This window comes from Salvelinus namaycush, chromosome 6 (assembly GCF_016432855.1).
Source record: "Salvelinus namaycush isolate Seneca chromosome 6, SaNama_1.0, whole genome shotgun sequence".
Lineage (NCBI taxonomy): Eukaryota > Metazoa > Chordata > Actinopteri > Salmoniformes > Salmonidae > Salvelinus > Salvelinus namaycush.
Genome location: NC_052312.1, coordinates 36926926 through 36948479, shown reverse-complemented (window position 1 = coordinate 36948479; position 21554 = coordinate 36926926). Strand labels below are relative to the sequence as shown.

General features: G+C 42.5%; 1 protein-coding gene across 1 annotated transcript; it reads left to right on the top strand.

Moving 5' to 3' along the window:
- The first annotated feature begins 4417 nt into the window (after positions 1 to 4417).
- Positions 4418 to 21479, top strand: LOC120049946 (phenylalanine-4-hydroxylase-like). The gene is made up of 13 exons (XM_038996473.1): positions 4418 to 4644; positions 5849 to 5965; positions 11468 to 11651; positions 12871 to 12959; positions 13544 to 13611; positions 14088 to 14284; positions 14387 to 14522; positions 14810 to 14879; positions 18634 to 18690; positions 18800 to 18895; positions 19779 to 19912; positions 20057 to 20172; positions 20591 to 21479. Exons 1-13 carry the CDS (start codon positions 4585 to 4587, stop codon positions 20632 to 20634), a joined length of 1368 nt encoding a protein of 455 aa, XP_038852401.1. The 5' UTR covers positions 4418 to 4584; the 3' UTR covers positions 20635 to 21479.
- The last annotated feature ends 75 nt before the right edge of the window (positions 21480 to 21554 follow it).

Below are 21554 nucleotides of genomic sequence, written 5' to 3'. Positions count from 1 at the left end.
TGTGTGTACATGCATCTGTGTAAAAAACTGCTTTTCAAGAGGGGAGTTATAGAGTTTATGCTGATGTGTGTGTGTGTGTGTGTGTGTGTGTGTGTGTGTGTGTGTGTGTGTGTGTGTGTGTGTGTGTGTGTGTGTGTGTGTGTGTGTGGTTGAGAATACAGAGAGTGAAGTTGAGAGAGAGGGGCTGTATGATGAATATGGGGGCATTGTTCAGCCATGCTTACCTCCACGGGCAACCATCTGCTCCCTGTCAATGCGTCACCTGCTCGTCTGGGCCGTCTCCACGGAAACCGGGGGAGGGGGATTAGGAGAGGTTATGCCTTTGAAGGGAGGGGCCACAGCGACAAGCGAAGAGGAGGAGGTTGCCTGGGGAGACCAGAGGAAGGGTTACTCAGAGAATGGCGTCCTCTGGTGGAGGAAACTCTATGTCAGCGCATCACAATGTTGAATACAGGTCGAAAAGTGTTCCTGGGCGGTTCATGTGGTCAGGAAAAAACTCTTGGCCCTATAAATAACCTCTGAGCTATTCTTGTGGAATGCTAATGCCAAAATGTAAACTCGCCGAAGTTTGTGTGGAGCTCATTTTAAGGCTTTCATTGACGTCATGCAACAGCCAGGAAAGCTGACCAATGTAGTGAACATGACTGTAGTGGCTGATTAGCTGCTGTGAAGTGATGTCCTGTCTGTGTGGGCAGCACAGTGAGACTGGTATATTGTGTGACAGAGAGCAGGAGGATGTCGGTCCATCACAGGGATCTAATTAAGGCACGCAGGTACAAACGCTGTGCAGTCTGCCTATGATCACCACCATGTAAATACAGGCCTCAGAGCAGCTTGAAAGGCGTGTGTGGGAGTTCACAATGGACCTGATGAATGCATCAGCCAGCGGCTGGAGGCAGGAAGTATTGAAACCATCAATGAACACAGGAGCAAACAACACTGGGCTTTAAGTTAAACTCTATCACCCCATCAGCTTCACTGGCAAGTTACCACACATTAAGTTACATTAATAGGTTCCCTCATTAACTTGGAATGAAATAACATGCTATTTAGCAGATAATGAACAATGAACAAACCAAAGAAACTCAGTCTCCTGGCTGGGTCGTTCACCTACACAGACAGACAAACCTTGAGACAAACAAACATGGGTGACCCTTATACTTTCATGTCTCTGGTGATATCATGGAGCTCAGATTGGAGGGATATTTCTGTAAATAATACTTTGTATATAAAGGCAGAGAAAGGATGGGTGGTGATACTGAGAGGGGTATAGAACAAAGGGGCTGGGGGGAGTGAGAGAGGGGGGTCTGGCTTCACAGTGCACACACTCACTGCTGAGGAGGAGCAGCCTGCCACACATGGACGCTCACCTGGAGCCGTTCTCCTCAGACCCACAGAGAGAGAGAGGAACACAGCCCTGGGGGACAGGAGAAAGTCTGAGTGACAGGTGAAAGTGACCAAGTCGTGGGGAGGAAACAACTATTGTGTTTGGTCAAGAGGGCCGGAGAGCCGGAGCAGAGAGAGCCGGAGCAGAGAGATAGGGCCTGCTCAGCCGCCCGCGTCCCTCCTAAAGACGAGATCGTCAGCCAGCCTCCACACCCAGGGGCCTTTAATGGACAGAGGGGTCGGTTTAACGCACTCTCTTTACCGCATCAATAACCCCCCCCCCCTCACACACCCACACCTCCCCTTGGGTCACCAACTGCCAGGTTAGAGACATAACCAAACCCCTCTCCACCAGTACCCTTTTATGTTGTGGAAACAAACCCTACGGCTAAAACGTATCTCATCAGTTAGGCCAGTTCTATTTGAGGTCAGTTCTACTTGGACTGGTGACAGACAGACTTCCTCTTTCAGTCTAAATAAAATCTCCACTATTGAGATTTATATCTGCCTCTCTTCCTGTGACTCCAACAACTTTCGATGGTATCATGGTAGTTTCAAAATACAAACACTGCACTACCCCGACACTGACACTGACATTTCAGAATCAGATATTGTATGAAGTCAGAGAGACAACTGAATGGTGTCCAGAAAAACACTGCACAAGTCCACCAAACACTTCAACCAAGATTCTACAGTAAAGTAGACCACGGTCTCCCATCACATGGAGTAATTATACCTCTCTATCCACCCTTCTCCCAATGGGTCTACCTACACTGGGCCTGCGTCCTCTCTGTGCTGGCCTGGGTGAGATGTGCTGTGATCCTGGGAGAGTTGCTGTCAGGGCCACGTGTAGCAGGGAGGTGGCCGGGGGTGACTTTCCTGGGTGTAAAATTCAATTATGCAGCGGGTGAGCGTGTCTGAGCGTGTCTGTTGAGAAGCGGTGGGCGCACGGCTGCCCGTTCCCAGCGTGCGGCGAGGGGGTTAAGTGCCACAGAAAGACCTCCATTATCTGAGTGAGAACAGCCCATGTGGCTGGCCGCATGGCCCCCATTCCCCTTTCACTCTCTTTACAACAGCCCTGCTGAAAGCCTCAAAGTTGAATTCTTTATCCCCCCCTCCCCCCTTCAATCTCTCTCCCTCTCTCTCACTCAGTTCAAAAAGAGTTTTGCACAATGCCAGTGGAAGCCCAGAGTAGATTCTTCAGCACCCCTGTGGACACTGGACTGGGGCTGGGAGACAGTGCACATGTGGACCCGATTCACAGGACTGCCGTCAATCAGGCCATAAATCAACAACATCTTTCATTCTCTCATGAAGACACAATTAAGCCTCACAACTCTATAATGCCCCCCTGTCATCTGTCTTGTCCCAACCCAGCTTCCTAGTCTAGTCTCTACAATCACACAGACTCTGCAGTTATTCAGACGAACACCACAACAACATAATTGAATCCGAGGTCTGTGTTGCATAATAATAGGGCAGATAATGACTCACAAAAGGTCTAAGAAACTCACAACAGCTGGAATACATGTGGGAAACATTCAGGGAATGGGTCCTGAGACAGGCTAAATGTTCATTCCTCACTATTTTTCACATGAAGCACACAACTGACAAAATGCCCCAGAACACATTTGACCCAAGGAGTACTTAGTGAGAACAGATGCTCTGTGTGAGACAGAGAGAAGAGGACTGAGGCTCTATGGAACAGGCCGTTGTCCGCACACACTCGGCCACTTCACATGAAGAACGAGCAATTGTCTCCATCACCGTTAATGACGCAGTGAGTCCCCGATTTGATGTACAGTGTGAAGAACACATTGAGGAAGCGGACAGGCACATTAATGAGGTTTAATGACACCGTTATTACAGCATTGACTATCTGTGCAGCTATGCAATGGAATCCAACAGCAGTCATTGGCATGTAATGAGACAAGTGTGTAGTCACTGATATACAGTGAGATGACATATGTGCAGTCTGAAGAAATGAATGCTCTTATACAGAGGTCAAGTCGAGGTCAGACCCTCTACTTGCATACATTTATCATCATGTCACTATCCAGAATGACCATGAGTGTGTTCTCATTGTTAATAGCACATTGTTGAATTGTGAGGAGTAGGCCTATTCTATCAAATGCTTGTTTGTGGTCTCTTTTAACAAGGAGAGGTAGGTAGGCCTACCTTCCTTTTTGTAGAGGAGAATTCTGTGGTATATTATTGATAGGCCAACATGTCTAGGCCTATTGCCCTACTGTGTTCGTTGAACACCAGCAGAAAGGTTGGAGCTGTATGACAATTTATTTAAATAGCTGTTTTAACGTTTTAAATTAGAGTAATGTGAAATACTTACTGCTTATTCACCAGTTGACAGGTATGTTGCCCTGGCATGTGACACAAACAAATACAGTATTCCTATATGGCTTAGTCCTTTAAGACACTCGGGGTCAAATTGTTTTTATTTTGAAAAGTAATTTACAACTCTCCGTTTGTTTTTATAGAGAGGGACTTCATGTAGGCAGGCCGCTGAAGTGGCGCTGTTTTGAACATCAGCTACAACCTGTTTTAGCCGGTTGTTCGGCGCCACCTTGTGGCTTTTAGGAGCACCATCACATCACTGGATGCTGATAAGAGGGGCCAAGCAAGCAAAACCGACCCCAAAACATTCATAACACAAAATACCTAAAAAACTGCAACAAACTTTTGATCGATACAAGTTGCGTCGCTTACTGTCATAACATAGCCTTATATGAGTAGCAGCTACACGACTTTATTATTTTAGGGTCATTATAGTGGTCTAATGGCTCATTATGAGCATGCGTCACAGTATAGGAATGCATTGACCATCCTCTTCATCAATATACCTAAGTCATATTCATCTGTTACATCACAGGGAATTCCTGTGGGTGGAGGCTTGGCAGGTAGTGATGGTTATGAAACGTTGATTCTGAACATTTACTCAGCCACCTCTACCCCAGCACTAGACAATAAGAACCAGATGTGCCAATATAGCAGTTTCATAACTTCATGGCTCCATAGGGCTCTACTCGTCGCGCGACAGGGATACAAACCATAAGGGGGTGTGGTGTCACGTGGGACAACATGAATGGCTGAAGTTGAACTTGAGCTGCTCAAACAGTTTCGACCAAAGCCCACACATTCAGCATCAGTAGTTTCATACCTGCACAACGACAAGACTGGAGGATGGACACAGCATACAAAAAAATTAACGGGGACTATCCCACACCTGACAATGGCAAAGAGGTAAGCCATTTTAAACATACAATCTAGTGTAAACAATAATATTAAATGTTTAATAACATACATTTATGAACTTGTTTTTCACTAATAATATAATGGTGATGACAATTTATGTTATAATGTTGAATGAGTAATATACATTTATTAAACTTATTGACTTCTAATACTAGAATGATGATAACTGATGGTTTTAAGATTCTATTTATTTAATATAGCCATATCATTGTTATTGTGCAGTAAATTCCATGTCACGAGATAGGGAAGGGAACAGGTATATTTGGCATTGGACAAACCCCTTTTAAAACGTGCTATTGTATAAAGTCACAGTGTCATTTGGTGAAACGGCTATTAGAATGGCAGCTATGTTGTTCACTGTGGATGGAATATTCTAGTCAGCAGAATGGCAACACAGACTCGACTATTGTAAACATCTCATGGTCATTGTGAATAATGTTAAAAGGTCAGTGACTATGAATCCATGCAGGAATGCGTGTAATAAATATATGTATAGATTTTTTAATCTGATCTAGAAAAGCGGTGCACAGTTTAACATCAGCTTTTGCTTGAGAGGTAATGATAAAATGTTTAGTGTTTGTTAATTCATCACAATAATGGACTGTAGAAATTCTAAATGGATAGAATCCCAATAAACAGCGAAGTTCAAAGGAATTGTGGACGTCGAAGTATTTGTGCTGAGTAGAGATAAATAGTCGATTTGGATGAGATGGTGTCAGGAGTCATTACTACAAAGGTCAGAGGGGAAAGGTTAAAGGTGTGAAAGCTTTGCGCTTTAAGAGGTAAGTCTTTTAGAATATGCTAAATAACCTGGGTTCTATAACCACAGCCCACACACAAACACCAAACATGATTTTTCATTGCGAGTGATACTTTCATTCATAGATTAAATTAACACAATCCTAATGATATAATGCATATTTGTTCAACTGTTTGATCTACCTGGGTTCCAATCAGGTTTGTGGGTCAGATTGTGGAGGCTCAGTCATTAGGGAGTGGGCAACGTATTTGCGGTTCGGCTAATCAGAGAGCGAAAGAGTGAGAGGGCATAAAGGAAGAGAAATAGCCGTGTAGTTGAGGTAATGCCAAGGGTCACCACGCTACAGAAGGTTGCCCCCTGGAATGTGTGCAGTGTTAATGTCCAGCCCTGGGGGTCATAAGTCAAATTGCTGTGAGTCTTGTCTTGTTGCAGAGGAAAGGCTCCATGTACCTGGAGGAAGAGACCAGTGCCAAGGCGGGGGTGCTGTCCTGCTTCTTCTCCCTGAAGGAGGAGGTTGGGGCGCTGGCCAAAGCCCTCCGACTGTTTGAGGTAAACCACTCAACATAACTGTGAACATGAATGTACACAGTACAAGCAATCTTACATGTGCAGTAATGTACTGTAGTCACACACATGCAAAGTAATGTTCAATCTTTATTCTGAAATGCTCTGATGTGTTTGTCCAATGAGTCATGGGTCAAGGACAAATAAGAAGTCAAAAACCTGGAAAGCTAAAAAAAAAAGCTGTTAAAGCTGAAAGCAGTAGTAGCTGAAATAGCAGTGAAAGCTGAAAGCAGTAATAGCTGAAATAGCAGTGAAAGCTGAAAGCAGTAGTAGCTGAAATAGCAGTGAAAGCTGAAAGAAGTAATAGCTGTAAAAGCTGAAATATGTAAAAGCTGAAATATGTACAAGCTGAAATAGCTTTATTATTATTTATTTTTTATTTAACCTTTATTTAACTTTAAAAGCTAGATGCTGAAATAGTTTCTGTAGGTGAGAAAGAGAGATGGGTATGAGGCAGTACAGTACAAGCACAACAAAGTAAACGATCACGTGTTTTTATCCATTTCATACCATGCGTACCAAATATGAATAAAACAGATGGAAAAAGACTAATTCACAGTATCTTCAGAGAATCAACTCCACAGCTGTGTTCTGGACCAGGAAAACTGCTTAGTCACTCCTTCAGGAGGACAGTTATTTTTTACATTGGATTCATTTAGCAGACACTCTAATCCAGAGCATTTTACAGTAGCGAGGGAATACATTTTCATACATGTTTTCATATTGGTTTCCTGTGGGAATCGAACCCACAACCCTGACGTTGCAAGCACCATGCTCTACCAATGAGCTACACGGGACCATTTATCACTAGCAACTTTAGGGAGGTAACGATCATGCCCATAAAAATCAGAGCGACTCTAGAAGATTAGACCGAAGTTTACTAGCTGCCATTTGTCAGTCCAAGGGATCAATTTAAAGAGACAGCCATGGCTTCATACTGAGTTAGCCAGACCTTCCCTCTTTTCCCTTCTCTTCCTCCATGTAAGAATTTACAAGGTACGCAACCAAACACGCTTCATAAGACAGCATGTTTCCAGTTAGCTCCAGATGTTAGAGGTTACTGACCATCCTCCTGCATCCTGGTACTTGCCTCAGTGAAGGACCTGTGTCTGGCTGAATACAGTGCATAGGTTCCCCCAGTAGGAGTATATCATAACCTAGGGTCTGCTGTGTTTTAATGTGTACAGCTCTGTGTCCGATTGGAACAGGCTCTCTCATACATATAGACCAGTTTGTTAAATCTCTATGCAGGCTCCTGCGACAGAGGCCAAGGTAATGGAAAATAATGCTCCACCATTGGATACTACCAGTAAATGCACTGTACGGTAACTACTGCACCGCCATGAAGTATGAATAATGGACATTTCCCTGGGGCAGAATTTACATGAACATTTAACTAGCCAAATGTTAGTGGAGTTTCCAGCAGGGTGTGAAGGAGTTGGAGGACTACCCCAAGATTTTTACATGATGTATCATTAAAGTCCTAGTCTTTAGGTTGGTGCAGTATGTTCCCTCTACCTCTGGGCAAAGAGTGTTTGTCAACATTGTTTCCTTGTTATTTCAGAATCAAAATGATACCATTGCATCATTATGGATAGCTGTCTTAACACATACATGTTGAACATTGTTGTGTCATTTTAACCCAAGACCTTTCAACCAGGGTTCAAGGTTTGGTTTATTTGAAATATTTTGAGTTTGTTGACAACTCAATCAAATATTAACCCAAATGTGGCTGTTGATCTGACATCTTTGTCCAATGTGCTGGTTGCCCAACGTATTAGTAGCCAACGTTGTTAATGTAGGTGACTGAATTTAGAGTTGAGGGGATGTAAGCCCTATTCTTTAAGCTGTGTAGATTTACGGCTCTATGGTAACTGTTAGTGTGATGCCATCTTTTATCTTAGATATCTACGGGAGCAGCTGTGTACACAATCTTTCCAGGCCGCTCTTTGATCCACAACGCAGGCCGAGGTTTCTGTTTTTGAAATAGTCAGAACAGACTGGAAGACACCCATCAGGCTCCTAAATGGTCACCAGTTATGGCTACTCCGTTCATTTAACCATGTTGTGTTGTGCCACCAGCAACAGTTGACCCTGTATCAAGGTGCATTCTTTTTTTATTTTGTGTTGACTTAAGTGACTATGTACTTCGTAGCACGCAGTCAGGGCTGTTTGGCAGCACATCCATTGTTTAACCTTCGACGATGAAGTGCTATCGAAGTTTGATGTCCTAGTAGTCGAAACAGAATTGGATTGTCTTGTGCCTCACTTGTAGGGGAGAGCGGGGTAAGTTGTGTCAAAGGGTTAGTTGAGCCACCCCTTGTTTCTAAGAAACCATACACATAATTATTCATCTGACCAAATATTTAGGAAGAGGTCATCATTTCATGGAGTCTGTGAAGGAAGAAACCACATGGAAAAAGTGGTAAGTAGGTTCGGTCCACAAAACAGAAAATAAATTAGTTGAGTGTGTTATACGTTTCAAGATGCTTGTATTGAAACCAAAGTAGATGGTTTTATACATCAGTTGGAGTCTCTATAAGCTTCACATGAGGTTCTAAACCTAGCTTGAAATGTCATCCTTGTAGCTATGTTGGCTAACATAGACAAAATGTTTGCCTTGGAGTAAGTTGAGAAAATGGACATAGGATAAGTAGAGCCAATAGTTACCATTCTCCATACAAATGATTCATTTTGGTCAGTTTTATGCATAATATGCCTGCAATGGGTCATGCATATGAACTCAATAAAAATGCAATATCTTGTTACAGAGCAGACATCCTCATGTCCCGTGTATACAAATGTAAAACAATCAGGGGTCTAGCCCCCTTGAGGTTCTTGAGAGAGCAGCCGAGGGAGTGAGAGAGGGGAAGAAGTCCATTCAATCAGCACCAACGGATGGGAAAAAAATAGACTGAATGACACTGAAGAGGTACATTGACAAAAAAGAAAACTAACAGGTACCTGTGTGAAAGAGAGGCTATGAGAGAGTAGCAGAGGCACACGAGGTCTTATCTGATTGACATGGAGGCTGAGCTTGCTAAACATATCAAGAATTTCGCAGACCAGTTTCATGGGCTTAGTCGCCTCAAAAGAACTTGCCTACGAAATTGGTACATCGAAACAACATCCCTGTCCCAGACAACTGGTCAAGAAATGGAAGGGTCAGTGATTTTGTACAGAGAGATCTATATCTGAAAGTAGGCATACATTTAAATATACAATATACCACATCCCCATTCCATGAATTAAACTTTGACCTTCCATCCCCATCACCCACTGTCACAGGACACCGTCACTCAACTTACCCTGTCCCTATTCTCAACTCACCCTGTCCCTATTCTCAACTCACCCTGTCCGTATTTTCAACCTACCCTGTCCCTATTCTCAAATGACCCTGTCCGTATTCTCAACCTACCCTGTCCCTATTCTCAACTCACCCTGTCCCTATTTTCAACTCACCCTGTCCCTATTCTCAAATCACCCTGTCCCTATTTTCAACCTACCCTGTCCCTATTCTCAACTCACCCTGTCCCTATTCTCAACTCACCCTGTCCCTATTTTCAAGCTACCCTGTCCCTATTCTCAAATTACCCTGTCCCTATTCTCAACCTACCCTGTCCCTATTCTCAACTCACTCTGTCCCTATTTTCAACCTACCCTGTCCCTATTCTCAACTCACCCTGTCCCTATTTTCAACCTACCCTGTCCCTATTCTCAACTCACCCTGTCCCTATTCTCAACCTACCCTGTCCCTATTCTCAACTCACCCTGTCCCTATTCTCAACTCACCCTGTCCCTATTCTCAACCTACACTGTCCCTATTCTCAAATTACCCTGTCCCTATTCTCAACCTACCCTATCCCTATTCTCAACTCACCCTGTCCCTATTCTCAACTCACCCTGTCCCTATTCTCAACCTACACTGTCCCTATTCTCAAATTACCCTGTCCCTATTCTCAACCTACCCTATCCCTATTCTCAACTCACCCTGTCCCTATTTTCAACCTACCCTGTCCCTATTCTCAATTTACCCAGGGTAAGTTGTGCCAAGAGACCACTTTGGGGGGGGCAAGCTATGTTTTCAAAACTGTTATGAATTCTGATTATTTCCAGGGATACACACCATCCTGAAATATATGTAGACATCTTTGTTAGAAAGAATACTATATTCCCTTGATGTCGTGATGCTGAATGTAAATAACAGCTCAACTTACCCCACTCTCCCCTACAGATTAAAAATGGAGTAAAACTAAAAATCTTAATGCGTGTTTGTGGAGATCAATAAGTATCTTCCACGTGCTGTGCTCCAAATGTAAACATCAGCAGCTCCTCTGGACCTATGAGCTCTCTTTCCCCATATCCACCCCCATCTCCCTGTAAAACCCCAAAAGTCCCCACCATCAGACCCAGTTTTAGTCCAATCACTTTCCAGCATCCATACCCTCCTTTTCTATAAAAACAGGCCACGTTACCCTTAAAACCATCAACACAGCCCTCCCTCTCCCCAGGACTGACCAGACTCCACTGTACTCAGCAACATCAGTTAGCATCAGCAACCCCTGGGGGGAGGGGTGTGGAGCGTTGTTTTGTAACTAAAAGCTGTTGGATGTTGAAACAACAGCAGATCCATATGGTCTCCAAAGAGCCCCAGTCTGGAGAATGGGATCCAGATGGAGAAGGAGAGAGAGAAAGAGAGAGAAGAGTGAGGGGGAATGGGACTGTGTGCCGCCTGGCCCCGCCTCTCTACCGGGCCTATGGCAGTAAGAGATTGTTCTACTCCCTCTCCACAGCTATAAAACCAAACCAAATGTTTTAAATAATTAACCAATATAGATTTGCATGTTTCCCAGGATGTCCCAAAAAGTACAATTGATATTGAAATGCATAGATATGTATATGCACACATCGAATCTCATCTAAAATGAACTAAATCTGGAAATTATTCTCTGGTGTTAAGTGGCTATTTTAGAAAATGCAAAAAGTTGACAGAATGATTTCAAAGATGTGATGGCATTGATAAAAATGCTGCATGTTGTTGTGCAAGCCCTTTCAATGCTACCACAGCTCACATCCTGGCTCTAGTCGGTTCTATAACATACAGCCCACAGTTAATTATCTGGGTGATTGTTTAGTGGTGTACTGTTCTGTCCTAAGGGCATGGTCGACTCCACAAAGCCTGTCAAATGACCACTGTTTGGATGTGCACTTGGCGCCCTCTAGCGGTATGCTAAGTCCACATACAGTATTTCCAGTGCTGGATCGTCATGAGTTGAACCACAGGATTTTAAAGTAGTTTTTCAAAAATGTAACCTAACTTTTATTGTCAATAATACAAGAATGCTTTTAAAGTAAATATACAAAAACACACAAAAACAAAGTAACTAAAGAAATAAAGTACAAGATCCAATTCCAGGATTGAACCATCCAGCTGTCACACAGGATTTACAAAGCTACATGGCTTCTCCTCTGTCTCTGACTCAACAGGAGAAGGGCATCAACCTGATGCACATCGAGTCTCGCCCGTCGCGACTGAACAACCAGGAGTTTGAGTTCTTCATCAGCGTGGACACCAGCTACTCCAAATCCCTGGACGAGGTCATCGACGGCCTGCGCACCGAGATCAGTGGCCACGTGCACGAGCTCTCACGCAACAAACAGAAGGACACAGGTGTGTATATCAGGGTTGGGGTTAATTCCAATTCTCGGCAACGCTTTTTAATTAGGAAAAATTGGAATTGGAATACAGAATTACTTTTTGAATTGACTAGAGTTTAAATGGAATTCACCCTAATCCTGGTGTGTATGAGTGTGTGTATATAGACATATATTATCAATGAATAATCAGTCTAGATATGCATATAACATATTACAAACCATGACTGAAAGTTTTAAAAACCATGACTGATTAAAATCATGGCTATTAAATCATTATTTTAAGTGTACTTAACAATAATTATATGATGATATATTTGTGTCTAGGAGGGAGAAGGGGGAAGTAGACAAAGCCTGTGTGTGTGTGTGTGTGTGTCACATGATCTGAACTCTGGGTGGCGCTTTAGCAGGCCACCAGCCAGACTGTCTAATGATGTGATGAGCGTCGCCGCGGAGACGGATGGCCTGTCCCTCACATCCAGCCTCCTTTATTAGTTGTTTCCACAATGACATTAGTTTAGTTACTGGGCACCAACTGGCCTGGCTGCAAACAGAGGAGCCCAGTGTCACCGACTGTCACAGAACAGACTGCCTCTATCACAGACCCAGAGGAGGGAATCCCAAACAGGGTCATCGCTCATCCCGGACAGACAGACAGGGCCACCACCAAGCCCCCTCTGCCTAGCCCTATGATCTACTGGACAGGGCGACAGGTTAATGTGTCATTGGAGGATATTAGAGATATTTATGGTCTGAGATGGAGACAGGCTGTTTTGAGAGGAGTCTGGTGGGGTCCCATTGTTCCCCTAGCCTCAGGCTGGACCACACGGCCTCAATTTAGATTAATGGTCGACGTCCAGTACTTCTAACTGTCATAAATGAGCCAATGGGTGACCTCCTCTGGTGCTCTGTTCACTGTCAACATGGTTACTGTGTAGTGTTCTATCCCAATACAAACGCACCCTGCAGGCAAAACCCCCACAAAGCCATCCACATCAATATTAATTTGGGCTTCACTTGTTTTAATCAATTTACATTTTGGAATTGGACATTGAACACAAGGCAGATATACTACAGACAATTGTAAATATGACTAAATTGTAGTTTTCTACATCTCAAGAAGTTATGCACCACTGTTTCGACTGGTTTTACTCTGGTCTGTTTTGGCCATGTGTATATAGCTATTTGTCACATTCACCTGAACTGGGTAATGAGGAGATTCCCCCGTCCTACAGTTCCATGGTTCCCCAATGACATCCAGGACTTGGATCGCTTTGCCAACCAGATTCTGAGCTACGGATCTGAGCTGGATTCTGATCACCCTGTAAGGATCAACCATTCATTACTGTCTGTTTACATCCTACACACTGTGTACTGGGTGTCTGCTTTGTATTGTATGTGTGTCTGCATTGTTGGGAAGGGCCCGTAAGTTAACATTTCACTGTTAGTCCACACCTGTTGTTATACGAAGCATGTGACAACTACAATTGAATTTGATTTATGCGAGTGTGTGTACATACGTATGTACATGTGTGTATGCATGTGCACCCACACGTGTGTTTTATGAAAGACTCAAGTCGTGATGACAGTCCCCACTCTGCTATCTATTCTAATGGAAACTCTCTAGGGCCCCAAATTGATGTCATTGCTTTAATTGAGCCCCTATAATTATAGATAATTGCTCCCTTTTGCCACCGCCTTTAAAGTGAAATGTATTCCTCATGAGCAGCATACATTCTACAAAGGCCTCATTTGAATATGTGTTTCCAGCCAGGGCTCTCAGCAGAGTGGGAGAGTATGATGCTGTCAAAGAGTCCAAGTAGTCCTAGCTAAGGATTTACACACTATATACAGGGCCAGGCAGTGATCATAAATAAGATCTAACATTGATTACTTCTTTCACTACAGGGCTTCACAGACCCAGTGTACAGAACCAGGAGGAAGGAGTTTGCCGACATTGCCTACAACTACAGACAGTAACTATCCATCCAGACTAGAATACTTTTTCTCTTGGGTCCCTCTCTTTTACACAACAGCAGAGGTGAAGAGAGCTTCTAGAACCTACTAGAAGTGATCTATGTCCCTCTCCTCCAGCTTCATTTCAGTCTCCGCTTTGCCTCTTATTGAAAATGACCACAAACAAAAGGGGACAAATTACAGAGGAGGCAGTGGTGGATTTGAAGCCTCTAGCTTTGTTCGCATAATTGAGACTTCATTATTCCCAGGAACTACAAAGAGCGCCAGCCCCAATGAAAACGCCCTCACAGGAAGCTTACATTTACATAGCAGTGGGACCTTGGTAGAATAATGAAGTGAATCCACTCACTGATCCCCCCCCCCCCACCCACCCACCCATCCATCCTCCCTCACCAAATAGGGACTGTGTGTCTGTGTACAGAAGAACATATTATACACAAGTGTGTGTTAACAACAGTGTGTATCTCTGTTTCAGTGGCCAGGTCATTCCCAAGGTGGAGTACACAGCGGAGGAGAAGGCCACATGGAGCACAGTGTTCAATGAGCTGAAGACTCTGTACCCCACGCACGCCTGCCGCGAGCACAACCGTGTGTTCCCCCTGCTGGAGCAGTACTGCGGCTACAGGCAGGACAACATCCCCCAGCTGGAGGACATCTCACGCTACCTGCAGTGTAAGACAACAGATCGTGGCTAAGTGCCCCACTTCCTATGCTTCTATCAGCGTCCCACATACACTGACATGATACCCTCCCCTCCTCTCCTCTCTGTTTTAGCATGCACAGGTTTTCGGCTGCGCCCAGTGGCTGGCCTGCTCTCCTCTCGGGATTTCCTGGCTGGTCTGGCCTTCCGAGTCTTCCACTCTACACAGTACATCCGTCACCAATCCAAGCCCATGTACACACCTGAGCCGTGAGTGTCACCCTCATCATTTTAAGGAGAAAAAAACATCAAAAACATAACATTGCCATGGTATGTTTTAGGGACCGTCCGATTTCCGTCATTTTCGCCCATTTCCACACATATAGAATCGGTTGGTACTCGGTTTGCAAATTACAGCCGGGCACCCTGTTAAGTACTTTCGGCCGGCAAACGCCACTGTTGTGTCCGTGCCTTTATATAGGTGTCACATCCCACCTTGGGACCAGTTGTACATAGTTGAATATGTTCTACAGTCATTGACTTACATCTCTCCACAGGGATATCTGCCATGAACTCCTGGGCCATGTTCCTCTGTTTGCTGACCCCACCTTTGCCCAATTCTCACAGGTAAAGAACACAAGAGGACATTAACTTTCTTTAACCCCTGCTGGTATCATAACTTCAGAGAACTATCCATTGTTGGCGTGAAAAAGGTTACCACTTTAAAGATCAGCTTCAAACACAGTCATGCTAGTCATAATGTTGAGGAGGATTGAGGAGAATGCCATGCAACTGTACTGCATGTGTCAGTTTTTCTCTAATATTGGTTTTGCTCCTGTAGAACGCTTTCATCTGTGTTACAGCACAATATCCTGAAGCAGATACAGTTGAAGTCGGAAGTTTACATACACTTAGGTTGGAGTCATTAAAACTCGTTCTTCAACCACTCCACAAATTTCTTGTAAACAAACTATAGTTTTGGCAAGTCGGTTAGGACATCTACTTTGTGCATGACACAAGTAATTTTTACAACAGTTGTTTACAGATAGATTATTTCACTGGATCACAATTCCAGGGGGTTAGAAGTTTACATACACTAAAATGACTGTGGCTTTAAACAGCTTGGAAAATTCCAGAAAATGATGTCATGGCTTTAGAAGCTTCTGGTAGGCTAATTGACATAATTTGAGTCAATTGGAGGTGTACCTGTGGATGTATTTCAAGGCCTACCTTCAAACGCAGTGCCTCTTTGCTTGACATCATGGGAACATCAAAAGATACCGCCCCAAGACCCCAGAAAAAAATTGTAGACTTCCACAAGTCTGGTTCATCATTAAGAGCAAATTCCAAACGCCTGAAGGTACCACATTCATCTGTACAAACAATAGTACGCAAGTATAAACACCATAGGACCACGCAGCCGCCATACCGCTCAGGAAGGAGACGCGTTCTGTCTCCTAGAGATGAACGTACTTTAGTGCGAAAAGTGCGAATCAATCCCAGAACAACAGCAAAGGACCTTGTGAAGATGCAGGAGGAAACAGGTACAAAAGCATCTATATCCACAGTAAAACGAGTCCTATATCGACATAACCTGAAAGGCTGCTCAGCAAGGAAGAAGCCACTGCTCCAAAACCGCCATAAAAAAGCCAGACTACGGTTTGCAACTGCACATGGGGACAAAGATCATACTTTTTGGAGAAATGTCTTCTGGTCTGATGAAACAAAAATAGAACTGTTTGGCCATAATAACCATCGTTATGTTTGGAGGAAAAAGGGGGATGCTTGCAAGCCTGAAGAACACCATCCCAACCGTGAAGCACGTGGGGTGGCAGCTTCATGTTGTGGGGGTGCTTTGCTGCAGGAGGGACTGGTGCACTTCACAAAATAGATGGCATCATGAGGCAGGACAATTATGTGGATATAGTGAAGCAACATCTCAAGACATCAGTCAGGAAGTTAAAGCTTGGTCGCAAATGGGTCTCCCAAATGGACAATGACCCCAAGCATACTTCCAAAGTTGTGGCAAAATGGCTTAAGGACAACAAAGTCAAGGTATTGGAGTGGCCATCACAAAGCCCTGACCTAAATCCTATAGAGAATTTGTGGGCAAAACTGAAAAAGCGTGTGCGAGCAAGGAGGCCTACAAACCTGACTCAGTTACACCAGCTCTGTCAGTAGAAATGGGCCAAAATTCACCCAACTTGTTGTGGGAAGCTTGTGGAAGGCTACCAGAAGCATTTGACCCTTTTCTCAATAGGGGGTGCTGTTTTCACTTTGTAAAAATTTCGTTCCCAAATTAAACTGCCTCGTACTCAATTCTTGCTCGTACAATATGCATATTATTATTACTATTGGATAGAAAACACTCTCTAGTTTCTAAAACCGTTTGAATTATATCTGTGAGTAAAACAGAACTCAAGTTGGAGCAAACTTCCTGTGAGGAAGTGAGAAATCTGAAATCAGGCAGGCTGTTCTAGGGTCAGTTTATTAATTTGTATGTCTTCTATTGGTCGACATGCACTGCATACGCCTTCCCCTAGATGTCAGCAAATAGTGAGAATTGGAATGGAGTTGCTAGGCAGATCTGAGGCCATATAAAGGGTCTTGGAACGTGGGGTGCACTCTTTTCAACATTCGCCATGACGCAAGACAGACCTCAGGATGGCGTTCTGGAAAGCTCTCGTTATAGGCCTTAGATATATCCGGCTCTGATTTTATTCGATATAGGTGTTAAGAACGTCATAATGTAGTTATTTTAAACCGAGTTATATCATTTTATATCAGTATATTGCGATTTTCTGAATTTTCTTAGTGCTGCGTTATAGTGAGTTGGGCACGTCTTCGCCACATGGCTAATGTTTACTGCTAATTCCAAAGTTGAAGGCGACAATCTACAACCGAGCAACGATTCTTTTGGACAAAGGACAACTTGCCCAAGATTCTGATGAAAGCTCATCAAAAAGTAAGAACTATTTATGATGTTAATTTGTTGTTCTGTTGAAAAAATGTAAAACTCCTATTCCGCCATTAATTTCGGTGCGGTCTCGCTTTAACGCACGCTGTATGTCGTAGTAACGTTAATTTAAAAAATCTAACACAGCGGTTGCATTAAGAACTAATGTATCTTTCATTTGCTGTCCAACCTGTATTTTTTAGTCAAGTTTATGATTAGTTAATGATTAGATTAGGTGCCTCTCCCAAGATTTCTCCCGACATTTTGTTGGCAGCTTGGCTACTATTCTCATTGTATAACCACGATTTGTGCCGCTAAATATGCACATTTTCGAACAAACTCTATATGTATTGTGTAATATGATGTTATAGGACTGTCATCTGAAGAAGTTTGAGAAGGTTAGTGAAAAAATTAATATCTTTTGCTGGTTTATTCGTTATCGCTATTGTTGGCTTGAATCAATGCTGTTGTGTGGTTGGCTATTGTAGTAAGCTAATATAATGCTATATTGTGTTTTCGCTGTAAAACACTTAAAAAATCTGAAATATTGGCTGGATTCACAAGATCTTTGTCTTTCATTTGCTGTACGCTGTGTATTTTTCATAAATGTTTTATGATGAGTATTTAGGTAATTCACGTTGGTCTCTGTAGTTATTCTAGTTGCTTTGGTGAGAGTTGTGATGGTGGCTGCAATGTAAAACTATGATTTATACCTGAAATATGCACATTTTTCTAACAAAACATATGCTATACAATAAATATGTTATCAGACTGTCATCTGATGAAGTTGTTTCTTGGTTAGTGACTATATCTTTATTTGGTCGAAATTGTGATAGCTACCTATGCAGGAAAAAAATGGTGGGAAAAAAAAGTTGTGTCTTTTGCTATCGTGGTTAGCTAATAGAAATACATATTGTGTCTTCCCTGTAAAACATTTTAAAAATCAGAAATGATGGCTGGATTCACAAGATGTGTATCTTTCATCTGGTGTCTTGGACTTGTGATTTAATGATATTTAGATGCTAGTATTTACTTGTGACGCTATGCTAGGCTATGCTAGTCAGCTTTTTTACTGATGGGGGTGCTCCCGGATCCGGGATTGTGATGAAGTAGAAGTTAAACAATTTAAAGGCAATGCTACCAAATACTAATTGAGTGTATGTAAACTTCTGACCCACTGGGAATGTGATGAAAGAAATAAAAGCTGAAATAAATCAATCATTCTCTCCACTATTATTCTGACATTTCACATTCTTAAAATAAAGTGGTGATCCTAACTGACCTAAGACAGGGAATTTTTACTTGGATTAAATGTCAGGAATTGTGAAAAACTGAGTTTAAAATGTATTTGGCTAAGGTGTATGTAAACTTCCGACTTCAACTGTATGGACAATAACATGATTTATTTGACGCTATTCTGAACAGGAAATCGGTTTGGCTTCCCTGGGTGCCCCCGACGAGTACATTGAGAGGCTTGCTACTGTAAGTACCTCAGACGTCTCACAACATCAACTACAGCCGACTCCTGATACCAGAGGAAGGCAAAACAATATTGAATATGTGACGAGCCCTTGTGTCTGTCTGTCCACAGGTCTATTGGTTCACAGTGGAGTTTGGCCTCTGCAAGCAGGGCTCTGAGATCAAGGCCTATGGAGCTGGCCTTCTCTCATCATTTGGAGAGCTGCAGGTATTTACATTGCATTTACACCTTCCAGAGCGACTTACAATGAGAAATAGATGCTAGAAGCAGCCACAGTGGTCACATGTTGGGCATCTTCACAACAAGAACAATTCATTTAGCCATGTGGCTATTTTTGCGAGGGTGTCTTTCATGACCTGTTTTTATGCCCACGTGCACAGGCCTCCTTCCTGCAGTTCTAATATAGACAAATCCCTATGAGGTAGCCCAGTGGGCTGTCAGTCAGCAGCATCACATTAGTGGAAACGAAGACTGTTCTCAGGGCAGACCTGGTTGTAGCTAGATATGTTCGAGTCATGTCGGGGACAGTTTTAGCTAACCCTAATATTAACCTAATTCTCCAAACCTGCCAGGTAAGTTCTTCTAACCTGCTACGAAAAGTAACTTCTACTAGTCAAAACCGTCAGGCCTGCCCTGATACCAATCTTGGTTTCCACTAATGCGATACAGCTGTCAATCAGTTTGTTAGTGGTCCACCCAGGGCTCAGGCTAAATGTGTCACTGGGGGAAACTGGTGAGGAGTGGGTTAGTGGTTCACTGGAGAAGTAGGGGGCAGAGACCGAATTAATATCTTAAGTCACCAGTTACATCAGACATTGTCATCAGAGGATGAGCAGTTAGCTGAGTCATATCACAGCAGGACACCATTCACACTGCACTTCCTGTTTACTTCTACCGAGGTGCACAGAATGTCATTGAGGAATTGCACACTGCTAGTGGTCCGTGACCTCAAAACACCAAATGAGGACTTGTAACCTGGATTCTGCTCATTGTAGATTGATTCATGACAGTGGTGCATCTCCCATAAATGGGGATTAGAGTTGGAGTCAAACTCTGGAATAACATTTGACTGTTTTGAATTGTTTTACAGTACTGTTTGACAGACAAGCCCAAGATTCAACCATTTGACCCTGCAAAGACCAGCCTCCAGAAGTACCCAATCACTGAGTTCCAACCCATTTACTTTGTTGCAGAGAGCTTTGATGACGCCAAAGAGAGAGTCAGGTAATATTTAACATCTGCACAATATTAAACGTTTATTATGTCACATTCATTCACTGCATTTGCCTTGGAACTCTGGATCTTTATATCGTAATATATACGTTCACATTTTCAATTGAAAGTCCTATGTTATGACTCTTTATACAGGAAATTTGCCGACACCATCCCCAGGCCTTTCTCAGTGCGCTACAATGCGTACACCCAAAGCATTGAAGTCTTGGATAACACCCAGCAGCTGAGAAACCTGGCTGACAACATCAGTGGTGTGTGACATTTCTATAGAGTCCTCATAAAACTAACTTCTCATGCAAATACCAACATCAAGTACTATTAGAAATGGATTCAAATGAGATTTTCTACCAATTGTAATTTATATACACTGTATGTAATAAATGCTATTTAGCATACACTTTTATCCAAAGCGGCTTACAGTCATGCAGGCATACATTTTACATTTACATTTTATCAAACCCAGTACTCTGGCATTGCAAGCACCATGCTCTACCAACTGAGCTATAGAAGATCACACTAGGATTTATTTTTGTCTTGCCTTTTACAAATTGAAAACATAGTTTAATTAAATACAATATCTGTATGAATGCCCAACTCCGACTGGAATTTAATGTTTCTTAATATTCTACAGATTAACTACCTAATGTTATCATGTTGCTTTTATTTTAGGGGAAATTGGGATCTTGTGCAATGCCCTGCGGAAGATGGAGTAAGGAGACCACTTTGGAGACCTCCTTCAATACCGATGTGCGCAATGATAGAATCTCAATGCATTTCATCAATCTTGTAGATTTCCATTATACTCTTTGTGTTTATAATCTGTGTGCTTGTCCATGATAACATCTAATGCATTCTGCTTCATCTTTATATAAATTATTCATAAATACCTACTGCAACCCAGACACTAGTCATTTTAAGTAGAACATTTTAATTTTAGTAGTCAATATTAGAGTAGCACTCTCTCAATGAATCACACAGACATACTACTAGCCAATGAAAATGCACATCGAAAATGAGTCACTCCTTGTAAATTTGAAGTTACATAAAACAAGTATTAACTTTAAATTAATTATTCGATAAGTGAGTGAGTTTTTCGTTAGATTTTTGTTAACACTAACAAGGAGAAGTATTATTTTATCATACCTTTTTCAGTATGTTCTAGAAATCCAACACCGCCGTTACTGTATTGATAGGTTAACCGATGTCATTTTCTGTAACCAGCTGAGAGGGATTACATTGGAATAGTGCTGTTCCAGAACTATTAGCTCAGGCTTTGACGACGATCTAATTCGCACTTGAGTATTCTATCTATATTGGTTAAATCGCAAATAACAAAAATAAATCCTTGCATTATGCTATAAATAGCTAGGCCTATATAACACAATAACGAAATGCAATGTGTATGTCCAGCATGTTAGAGAATGTGTTTGATTATATCCTGAATTCTGATGAATCCAAATGATCGACTGTTTTTCCATTCTTTACTATCACATTTGTTTGTATAATATGCATGAAAATGTGTTATTAACTTGCCAAATAAATGTATGCTAAAAAGGTTCTTTCAGATCAATTATCTCAAAATTATTGTATGTTTATTATTAGGCTATAATTGGTTGTGAGAACATATTTTGTA